Below are 11,761 nucleotides of genomic sequence, written 5' to 3'. Positions count from 1 at the left end.
AAACTGTGCAAGTTCCAAGCTTATTCTAAATTAGATTTTTCAAGAGGCTTGCAAATTTTCCTTCTCTGGTAGGTATAAGAGGAAAGAATAGTTTTAAGGCCCATTTGCAAGTACCGCTATTACTGCAAGTAGGTAATAAACCACCTATGATATAAAAATAAGATTACTAAAAATAATTAAATACTTTCACTATTATAATATGAAACATAGCTGGTATTTAACTCTACCGTAAAGGATTAGTGGTATTTAGTGAAGTATGTTTATTCTGGTAATCATTCCTGAGCAAATGAACTAACCTTACCTTGAGCTGGCCGGTCTGTGCTTCTACTCCCAGAGAAGTTGCTTTCCTTGGTTCCTCCGTCACATGGTGCATTTTGGCCAGAAGCAGGGCAGACTTTCCCACCGCTAACTTTACTCAGCTGCCCATCACAACTTAGGGAATCTAACTGGCTCTGTTCTACTCCCTCTGGACTCAGAATTATATTACTAATTCCATCAAGTATTTCACTATGATCACTTGAACCTGAGCTTTGTTTATCAGTTGTGTTAGTTAAAGACGGAAAAGATGTTAAGTCAATTTTTGTGCTATCTTCATTTATTTTATTGTCTTCTGTTTTAGAGGCACAAGTATCTGTATCACAGCTTTGTGAGGCATCAAAAGTCCAGCCCTGAGCTCGCCAATACTCAAATTGTTCCCAATAAAACCAGTAAAGTTGGCTATAATGCTGTTCCCACTCTTCCTTTGTACCAGGAAAGTCCCACGGTTCAGAGCATGTTTGAGCTGGATGTTTCTCTTCCCAGCTTTGCCACAACAGTCCTTCTCCGTATTTATTCCAATACTTTTCCCATATCTCTGTGATTTCCAGGTTTGGAGATAATGCATTTTCAACAGGAAGATTTTCGGCTTCAATGTCCTTCTTGCTCTGAAGTTCACATGTCCTGGTAGTCTCATACGGCTCAACCGAGGATGGGTCATCTGAAAGCAAAAGGTCGTCTTCTTCATCTTTTCTCCAAGAACCTCGCACAATTTCATCTAAGTACTTCTTCTGAAGTTTCTTCTTCTTCTTCTTCACTTTAACTTTATTTCTAGTATTCATAGATACCTACATGAGATAAATAGTAACTCAAATATAAAATACACTTCACACTTCATTGTCTATAAAAGAAAACAATATCCAATCTGTTTTGAAATAAGTCAAACAAAATACTCTCAAATGCTGATCCTGGGCTTTTTATTATGCAAACAAGTGATTTTCACTAAGTTCCCAGAGGAGAAGTCACATATGGGACCTATCACAACCTGCAGTTTTGATTAACTTATTAATGTGCACATTTACAAAGAGGTCTAGTGTTCTAAACATGAATGATTTGATTTGGGATAAGAAATTAATACCTTATACTATTTTATGGAGAAAATCAAGAAACAGAAATAATAAAAGTACATTAACACTTGCCTCAAAATTGTCGTGTTCAGAAACCCTACCAAACTGAAGTGGCAATCCCATACTTCTCATGAGTTCAGCCTCGGAATCAAGTTCACTTTCATCCAGGTCCACACCCTTGCTTTCCGCAGACTCTGCAGTGCCATGGGAATAGCCACCTTCCTCTTCCTCCGTAGCCTCGTCTCCTACAAGCAGGACTTGTTAGCTTAGTTCCAGAAAACACTTACAGGCAGGCTGTCTTGCCTCATTTAAAGAACCTGAGATCCAGTGTACATGACTTGCCCAAAGCCATGCACATGTTCCAATTTTTTTAGGAAAATAAAAATAACTGATGGTAATATGGACTAATAGCAAAAACCGCCACTGAACAGGCAAGAAAGCAGAGTGCTCCACCTCTTTTCTGGCTCCGCCTGCCACTATCAACCCAGCTGCCCACTTGATTTGCACTAACTGAGCACCTGCTTAGTGCCAGGCACTGTGTGAAGTACTGAGGCTGGAAGAGAAGGGCAGTTAACTGCGGGGAAATATGTACATCTTCACATCCTGACCTGTAAAATGAATGAATTTAAAGCCATGATTGTGGAGACAAGTTAGGGGTGTTAATCAGAAAGGTGCATATCTCCAGGCTGTTACAGACGCTTTAATTCAACGGGGTTTAGGTCTTGGGATTCTATGATAGAGCTCTCTGTATTATATAGTCCTACTTAAAGTCTGAAAATCACAGAACCACAATTCTTTTAAGCTCCCCGATTCTAGATCTTATAGAAAAAGCATTCATTATGAAACAACAAATTCTACTTTACCCCAGAAGGACTATGGATATGTTATGGTTCAGACCTAGAACGCCCCCTCCCCAAGCCTCCGGCGTTCAAAGGTGGGCTTCTGGAACATGGGGGTGCTATAGTAATTAGTGTACTAATCTACCAAGTTCGTAGCTGAACGTGCCATTAGAAGATGAAGACGGGCTGGAAGGCACAGGTCCCTGGATGTGTGGCCTGGAAGTGTCTCCTCTCCCCGGCTCACCCTGTTTCCCTCTGCTTCTTGTTGCCATGGGTGGAATGAGCAGCTACCCTCTATCCAGGCCCTTCCACAGTGTCCTTTCTGCCTAGAGCCAGTCAACTATGGACTGACACCTGTGAAAACAGTGAGCCCAACTAAAACTTTCTTCCTTCACGGTGTGGGTGTCAGGTATTGTCCCAGTAACAAGAAAATGACTAAGACAGACTTTGGCACCATGTGTGAGGCAGTTGCTGTGACTACCTGACCAAGTGGTTTAGAAGCTTTTGGAACCTGGCTACAGAAATGTGTTTCTGGCACAGAATTTGTGTCCACGTTTACATTTTGCCCATATCCTGAGACTCTGGCGAAGACTGAAATTAACAGCAGCAGACTGATTAATCTGGTGGAGAAATGTCAAAGCAGCCCAGTGTTCAGGTTGTAGATGGGTACTTGCTGGCTGCTGTCAATCAGATTTACAGAGAGTATCAAGAGCAAAGAGCAGAACTGATTGATATGCAAAGTTTGTAGTTTCGCCAGAGAGAAAGGCTCTACAAAGCTGGGTCAAAGGACAATATGGATGTGAAAAGATTAGCATTAAAAAGAAGGCAAGTACTTTCCATGAGGACAACAGGAAAGATGCCTTGAAGTATCCCAGGAATCAGCAAGACACCACCCTTCCAGGATCAAGGGTGAAAACTGTTAAGTGTTCATTGGAGAAGAGAGCTCCTGGGTCACTTGCTCCGGTAGGGCCACTCAGGGAATTGGTTCTCTGAGTTCAATTATCTAGGTAATCAGAGGCCTCTATAGCCATGAGCTAAGGGGGCCAGATCCAAGGTCTGCTTAGCTAGGGCCATCCAAGTTGTGCTGGTTTTACAGGCAGGAAAAATGCAGAGTTACAGAGTCATGGAGGCTTCCACGCAAATCTGAAAAGGCCTCACAAGCCAGACAGTGTGCCTCTGAGAGGGCAGGGATGAAGGTATGAAAGTAAAGCTAAAATGAGCAATGGAGATGCCAGGTAACTGGAGATGCCAGGAATGCGGAATGTCTACTGAGGAAAACACAAAGCTGTCATTAAGTGGATCACCTCAGAAGATAAGCCATGTAGGCTGCCACTGGCATTTCCATAGGGTGGGGCTGCCCCAGCCCTTTGGAGCTTAACCTGCCCCAGGTTCCAGACACAGAGCTAAAAGGTTTAGTTTGCCATGAAAGGTTTTGGGCTTGCTTTGGTTCCATTCCTTTCTATCCTGTTTCTCCCTTTTAGAATGAGAATCTTTACCACCCTACGCCACTGGATATTGGAAGGAAGTAACTTTTTTTCATTCTTAAAAATTTTTACTCAGCTAAACATTTGCCCTGAGTCTCAGAGACTTGAGACTTGAACTTTTCAGCACTGCTGGAACTGTTAGGACTTTGGTGACTCTTCAAAATAAACAGAATGTATTTTCTATGCAGAATCTTTTGGGGTCAAGAGCAGAATGTTATGATTAATATTTAATGTACCCCAACACCTTCATCGGCTTACAGGTAGGGCTTTTGGAAGGCAGATTACAGGGCACTATATCTGACTTGCTGTTGGGAGGTTGGGTGGGTTGAAAGAAGTCATCTCCCTCTCCAGTTCCTCTCTTCTCTCTCTGCCTCCTGACCACCACAGTGTGAGCAGCTGCTCTCCACAGCAGGCCCTTTCACTATTGCATTTCTGCATCTGGGCTTGCCAACCATGGGGTGAAACTTCTTAACTGTGACCCCAAGTAAATCTCTCCTTATAAGCTGTGGGTATCAGATATTTTGTTTCAGTGACAAGGAAAGCGACTAAAGATGCTATCTAATAGATTATATCAGTAATTTGGAAAAATGCTATTCAAGTGCTCTATTAACTGTTTATAATGTGAGATAACAAAAATCATTTTCCTTATTAGCATACTAAATTAGTGCTGAGTTGTATTCCAGCTTGATCTCAGGCAACAGGATAGTGAATCATGTTGGAGACTGATAAGAGAAATTACATGTGTGCAGTTCTTCTATTAAAATAGGTCCAAAAGGAGGTAAAAAGATATTTAACTAAAAAAATAATGAAAGCAATTTCACTCATTATTCCATTCAGTGAAGGTATGAAAGGTCAGAAGAAAGCAAAATGGGGAAAATGAATCCACTAAATTTTACGGTCCTGTAGAAGTATGTGTACCTTCATATGTTCAGCAGGACCCCAGTGTTCACAGAGGCCCTATTTATACAGCATAGCACTGCAACCCAAACCAAACATCTAATCAAGTGTGTGACTCAAGAAGCAGTAACCTGATCCATCACTGTTAAAGGATTTGCAAAAGTAACTATGAAAAGACTGTACTTGGGTTGATTGTGGCCTCTAACCTCATGCCGTGGTTTTGTCTGTGTCCAGACATAAAAAGGTCTATGGAAGGACAAATGGGGTCAGGAAGTCTGAAAGATACCAAAGTGAGGCTCAGTGTACAGACTGTGTTCTGTTTATTATATGGGAAAGTTAGCCAAGATGAAACGGCAGCCTCTTTGCCACCTTGTGAATATTCACTTGAAATGTAGCCTGAATCATTACCTATATAATAAAATTCTGATGAAATGACATGTTCTCTACTTTTCAACTTCATATTCCAGGCTGCTCGTATGGTGACAACTCAGGAAGGAACATTTCACAGGGCAAGAGGGCACATTAAGTGAGGAAATAAAACTGCTTTGACAGAGATTCTAGGGCAGTGGTGGTGAACCTACGGCACACATGCCACAGCCATGCCACAGCAGGCTGTTTGGATCACTGAAAGCTCTGAAAGGTTTGCTGTCTCTGTTCTAGAGCCATGGTTTATATATCTGCATCTAAAATGACTGTCTACAATTAGAATTATTTCTCATTTACCAAATTTTATCTTAGTAAATTAATATAATATTATAACAAAGTACAAATACAGTATCATGGTTTAATTTTAGTAAAAAGGGCTATATAGCTTTATAGTATATTACCTGCATTGTTGCTACTGCCTCTGACATAGTAGCCTTTCAGTCCCAAATTGTACAATTTTCGATCCCTGTGAAGCAATTCAAACAGCCCATGTTGAAATAAATTGAACTACCAATTTGAGAAAAAAAAAAAAAAAAAACAACATAGATTAACAATAAAAAAGGTTAAGGCACGAAAAAGCAATCTGCTAATACACTTTCTCTCCTATACTGCAGAGATAACAATGTATTTCCCATGCAGTAGCATATATAAATTATTTAGTATAGTCCATGACACGCAGAGGCATTTACACATACTAATTATATGGAACCACACAGTAGGATTTCTACTGGATACTGGAGGAAGAATTTGATCTTTTTTATGATACATAAACACTGAGGTATTCTCTAAATTTTGCTGCAAGAATTAAGCTTAAAATAATAGTAGAAAGATTTAGCTTACACACAAATAAAATCCACACGCAGACCCTAGTCCATTTGCAAACGGGACAAATTATCCATTGTCTAGTATTGAAGATATTCATGTATGAGCAAAGGTTGGTTTAAAGACTAACAAATTATTAATTATTAATTTTTTCTTTACTGCCAATCATAGTTCAGACTACTTTGCCAAAAGAGCTACAATAACCTAAATGAAATACAATTCTTTTTTTTTTTTTTAGGTTTTTCTCCGGTACCGGGAACCGAACTCACGACCTTGCACTTGCCAGGCAGGCGCTTTTGCCGCTGAGCTAAATCCCCAGCCCCCAATTCTTATATACTTATTTTTTTACCTTCCTATTTTTGGAGGGTTGTACTTTGTAAAACACAAAGTACTGATTCTCAGCAGGATAGGGGAGGAGATGAAGTACAAATGTGCTCTGGCAGCGTGCCCACTGCCCCTAAAAAACAGCACTGGGGATGAGGTAGGGAATAGGAGCTGTATAAAATGTCCTATAGAGCCCTGAGGGGTCAGGGGGGAGACAGAGTCACAATATGGCTGCCAGGGTGACCACGGTGAGCAGATTAGCAAATGTACTGAGACTAATGACAGCTGAGAATCTCCTGAATGAAAGTACTGTCTGAAAACATGGCAGGCTCAAGACAAATTATCTAAACACAAAGAAGGCCCTTTTATCTTATCTAGACTGCTGGAATTAGGGCAGTGCCAAACCAATCAGTGGACCGAGTTAGTCACACACCCTCAACCCCAGCATCACACACTCTAGATTTAGCCAACCTTGAAAAAGCCCCACCTAAGAATCCCTAGGTGTTGGGTGGGCCAATATGGAAGCATTATTACAAATCAATGAGATTTAATTATACAGCAGCAGTATATAGGTTGTCTTAAGTGTATTACACATACGTATTATATACGTATGCATGCACACATTCATATTGATATACATATACAAAATACATATATACCTAACTCTGTCTTCTGAGAGGACATAGGGACAATAAGCACAATGAGTATCCACCTTTTGGTTTTAAAAATTATTCTCCACTAAAAGAATCAATGTAACTTGGGTAAATGGTAATTCTATAGACTGTAAAAATAAACCTGGGTCATCTCATTTTAAAAGGTTAGAAAGCATTCAAAGAACGCTGGAGATACAGTAAACAGACCAGAAGCTGCTTCAAAAGGTATCCAACTCATAAAACCAAAGACAACATTGTACCAATAATGTCAGGAATGAAGTATAATCCATTAAAAACCTAAGAAGAAAGAGTCCATGTTAACATAGTGAAATGAACAAACAAATACATGAACAGACAAAACAAAATGCTCCTTTCAGAATACTATCTAATAAAGTGGAAGGGATGAAAGAAGAATTGCACTGGCAACCTTCACAGAGGAAGCTGGTTGAGGCAGACATTGTCAGTGAAGGTTAAGGTTTGTGGGATTGCTGAGGAACAGGATACTGGATAAGAACATGGAATATGCCCCCTGTGTCAGTTACTTCTCTTGTTGCTGAGACAAAATATCCAATGGCCAAAGGTAAGGGAGGACAGGTCTATTTAGCTCACAGTTAGCAGAGGTTTCAGTTCATAATCTGGCTCCAAGGCAGGGCGGCACATCACACAGAAGTAACCATTCACGGCAGTGGGAGACAGCAAAAGCAACAAGAGAGCTTAACAGTGTCTTTCTGCCCCTTTTATCTTATCCAGACTGCTAGAATTAGGGCAGTGCCAAGCCAATCAGTGGACTGATTTAGTAACCACACACCCTTAATCCCAGCATCACACACTCTAGATTCAGCCACCTCTGAAAAGTTATGGCCTGATAAACCACAACACTTCCCTCCCCCGCCACCCCCCAAAAAACATGACTGATACAAGGGACAGCGTGACTTTACACTGCTGGGATCATAGGCATGTACCACCATCCCAGGCCTTCAAACTTTCTAATGTTCATTGCCCAGTGAAGTACTCTGGGGAATACGCTTGAGCTTGCCATCTACCTCTTTTGTCTTTTTTTTTTTTTTGGTTTTTCTCCGGTACCGGGAACCCAACTCACGACCTTGCATTTGCCAGGCAGGCGCTTTGCTGCTGAGCTAAATCCCCAGGCCCTCTTTTGTCTTTTTATATTAAAAAAATGTGGCACTGCCAAGGCAGTACATGTCTGTAATTCCAGCACTGGGAGAGGTCGAAGCAGGAGGATATCAAGTTCCTATGCAGCCTGGGCAATTTAGTAAGACCAAGTTTCAGATTTTAAACAATAATAAAAAGAGCTGGGATGAAGCTCAGTGGTATAGAGTCCCTGGGTTCAATCCCCAGTACCAGAAGAACAAAATGGTGGAATCCCTCAAGGATAGATTCCCCTACCTCCACTGATGGTTTCAGTTACTACCTAAAGATGAATGACTCAAGTTTTCAAAACTAGCCCAGACTTCTCCAAAAGTCCAAACCAACTGTTCTAGCTTACGTCCAGATGTCTCCCCAAAGCCTCAGATGGCCACAGGTGAGGCTTTTCAGAGGTAGCTGCATCTAGACTATGCGATGCTGGGATTAACGGTGTGTGATTACTAAATCAGTCCACTGACTGGGTTGGCATCGTTCGGGGTGTGGATAACGGGAAGGCCCACCCTGGGTGTGACTGCTACCCACTCTAAGGAATCCAAGGCACAGAAAGAGGCCGAGGTAGAATGTAAGGGACTCCTAGGGACCCCTGCTGTGGGCCCCATCTCCTGCCAGGTGTCACGGCTCACAGTGAAAAGGAAGAGTAAGGGACAAAACGGCAGCGAGCAGCGATCTGGGATGACAAATTGTTCATGGGGAAGGAAAGGGCAGGAGGCAGCTGGAACCTTGGTGTTTACTGATTACATCTGCGTCGAGAGCAATGGGCAAAGGACAGTGTTTCTGGGAACAGTAATGGTGACTCCAGTGGGCTAGGAAGAACAAAGCATTCCTGCAAGGACAAGGACGAGGACGAGACGGGGCAGTGAGCAAACTGTAGTTTCCCTGGGTGCCCTATCATCCCCAGCAAGTCCTGCCTAGCCCTGCAGGTGCCAGTGTCACCAGCCACAGGACTTCAGCCTTGAGCAGAAGAAAGCTGAGAGCTTCTGTGTCCCAGTCTGGCTCAAAGGGCAGGACAAGGATGACCTCGGATGCCCCAGGCTCAATTTATAATCTGTGGTCCCCAACACTGGGAAGAGGGCTGCTAACACATTGCTTGAGGCTTCGTCTTTGCTACTTTGCTGCTCTGCTGCTTCCTGCTCGCCAGGAAGAGAACTACTTCTCCTCTGCGATGCCTCTGCCATGCCACCCTGCAAGGGAGCCAGCCAGCTATCAACTGAAACCTCTACAAACTGTAAGCCAAATAAACCCTTTCTCCTCTTAGTTTTTTTTTTGTTTTTCTTCAGATACCAGGAATCGAACTCACGACTTTGTGCTTGCCAGGCAGGTGCTGAGCCGCTGAGCTACATCTCCAGCCCCTCCTCCTTTAACTTTGGATGTCATGTATTTTGTTTCAGCAATGAGGAAAGTAAAACACCAACATATACAAAATGTATCATCTGTCCTTGTATACCTCATAGGTGTTCCAAAAATCAAAAACTGTATGCAGAATGAAAGTCATGATCTTACTGTGTCCCAAAATTTCACACAATTTGGTGAAAGGCAGCAGTACAAGGCAGAAACCACACAATTACCCTTGACCTAGTCCCCTTCCCACCCTTTAACTTTCCTCTTTCCCACCCCCATCTCATCCCGTCCCCAATGCCACAATTTCTCTGTCTCTCCCACTTTCTACTGTCACCTGTCCTAAACCGAGCCACGTAAGTTCTTGCCTGGACAACAGCCTCCAGTGCTTTTCTGCCTCTCTACTGCCAGAACCATGCTAATCTGATCCTGTTACCCACTAGCTTAAGGTTTCCTTATACAGATGTTCTTTGATATTGTTTATTTTTTTGTAGTACTGGGAATCAAACTCAGGATCTTGCGCTCACCAGGCAGGCGCTTGTGCCACTGAGATATATCCCCCACCCCTCTTTGGTTTATAATGTGGTTATGCCCAGATTTGCTTTCTCCCACTCGAATTTACCCCAGTCCATTTCCTTTAGACCTTTCTCTGCATGTTACTTCCCAAAGAAACTCGTGAAGAAGGGATGTTACCCAAGCATCATGTAACTCTCTCAACATTTGTAACAATTAATAAAGCAGTTCTGTAACCAGCTGTCTTAATATTGATCTCCTTTGTTAGAAAGTAAACTCAATGCATGTGGGTACTGGCTCTGTCTTATCCCCAAGTGCCTAACAACATATAGTACTGATACAAGGAAGCTCAGAAACCATTCACTGAATAAACCCATGCTCAACTACAAAGGAGCTAATAGTTTTTACATTAAATTTAATATGCTGTTTAATTTGGGGGGAGTCATTTTTCAGATTACTTCACAAAAATAATGAAAAAGAAGTCTTCAAATTTAAATTCTATTACATTGAAGATTATCACATAAGGTTTGTTTCCACAAGGATTTTCATCTAATAGGAACCATGTGCGATGAGGGTAGATACTAACGTTTTAGAGATGAAAAGTTAGTATCTAAGTAGCTTAATATTTAATATTTAAGTAGCTTCACACATTTAATATAAAGAAAATCTCTAGATTCCAATTTTCTAGTCACACTCCCTCCTTCATACTGGCTGATTTCCCTACAGGAGCAATTTTAAACTGAAACAAACATTTTCCCAAAATAAAGATACTGCTGTAAAAATAGTTAAGCCTTTCTCTGGAATATCTAGAAGGTTCAGTTAAAGTCCATTTGGGTGTGAACAGGCCCCTCCCCCCACCAGGGACGGAACCCAAGGTCTTCACACTGAGCCACATGCACTGCCCTCTTCTATTCTTGATTCTGAGACGAGGACTTTCTAAATTGCTTAGCAGCCCACACTGGGCTCGCATTCGCCATCCTCGTGCCTCCGGAGAGCTGGGATTACAGGCAATGGATACCAGGCCTGGCTAAGCAAGTAAGCTTGAGTAGATGTTAAAGTCTGAAAAGAGATGTCAACCAAAATAAATTACTCCGCTTCAAACCTTCCCCTTCACTTCGGTTAGCCCTTTCATTTTACATTCACTCCCCCCACCCCACCCCACACTGCAGAATGAATTTAGGGCCGATGCACTGTTACACTGCCCAAGGTAGGTTACAACTTTGGATCATCCTGTCTCAGCCTCCTGGAGTAATGGGACTGATTACGGGCTTAAACCAACAAGCCTGGCTTTCCTATGATTTTTAAATGTCCCTTCTATTTAAATATAACATGACATATCAGTTACCACATCTTTTCCTAACAACCTACAAAATCAGAACTAGTCTTTCACTTAATAATAATAGCAATAGGCAACCACTCCCTAAAGGCTGCATTTTTGTGGTTTTTGTGCGGTGCGGGTGTGTGGCGCTAGAGTTAGAACCCACGAATTCGCGAGTGCTGGGCAAACGCAATACCTGTGAGGTACTGACACAGGAAAATAAAACTGACTTAGACAGAAATAGTACAGCCCCAGACTTTTAAAGGTTTTTGGATCGGATCTCGCTAAATTGCCCAGGCTGAGATCCTCCTGCCTCGGTCTCCCGAATAGCCTGTGCCTCTGAAACTGTGAACACCTCCATGCCGCAAGTCAGCGGACAATTACAACTACGTTCGCCACCGCTCCTCCCCTCGGGGCAGAAAGCACGGGGAACGCGCTCCTACTTACTCCACAAACGCCCGGGAGCAGAGGCAGTGAATTTTCCGATCCTCCCGGTCTTCCACGAACAGAAACATTTCGGCCACGTGACTCCACTTCTCGCAGCACATTCTCCCCTCACCGCGGCCCCGCCGCGCAGCCCGGGCCGGAAGGAAGCCCCGCC

The 11,761-nt window shown here is 42.6% G+C and overlaps 1 protein-coding gene across 1 annotated transcript in view; it reads right to left on the bottom strand.

Annotated features, from left to right (window-relative positions):
• Positions 1-11,761, bottom strand: part of Tgs1 (trimethylguanosine synthase 1) — a gene marked incomplete at its 5' end in the record, with an annotated part of 41,594 nt that extends 29,833 nt beyond the window's left edge. Inside the window, 4 exon segments of the mRNA XM_005396075.2 lie at positions 302-1,103; positions 1,455-1,627; positions 5,430-5,494; positions 11,608-11,761. Coding sequence (XP_005396132.1) covers positions 302-1,103; positions 1,455-1,627; positions 5,430-5,494; positions 11,608-11,708 — 1,141 coding nt within the window.

The sequence above is a fragment of the Chinchilla lanigera genome, unplaced genomic scaffold (genome assembly GCF_000276665.1).
Source record: "Chinchilla lanigera isolate Chin_1 unplaced genomic scaffold, ChiLan1.0 scaffold00053, whole genome shotgun sequence".
Classification (NCBI taxonomy): domain Eukaryota; kingdom Metazoa; phylum Chordata; class Mammalia; order Rodentia; family Chinchillidae; genus Chinchilla; species Chinchilla lanigera.
Note: the sequence above shows the minus strand (reverse complement) of the source record. Positions and strands in the feature narration are given on the sequence as shown.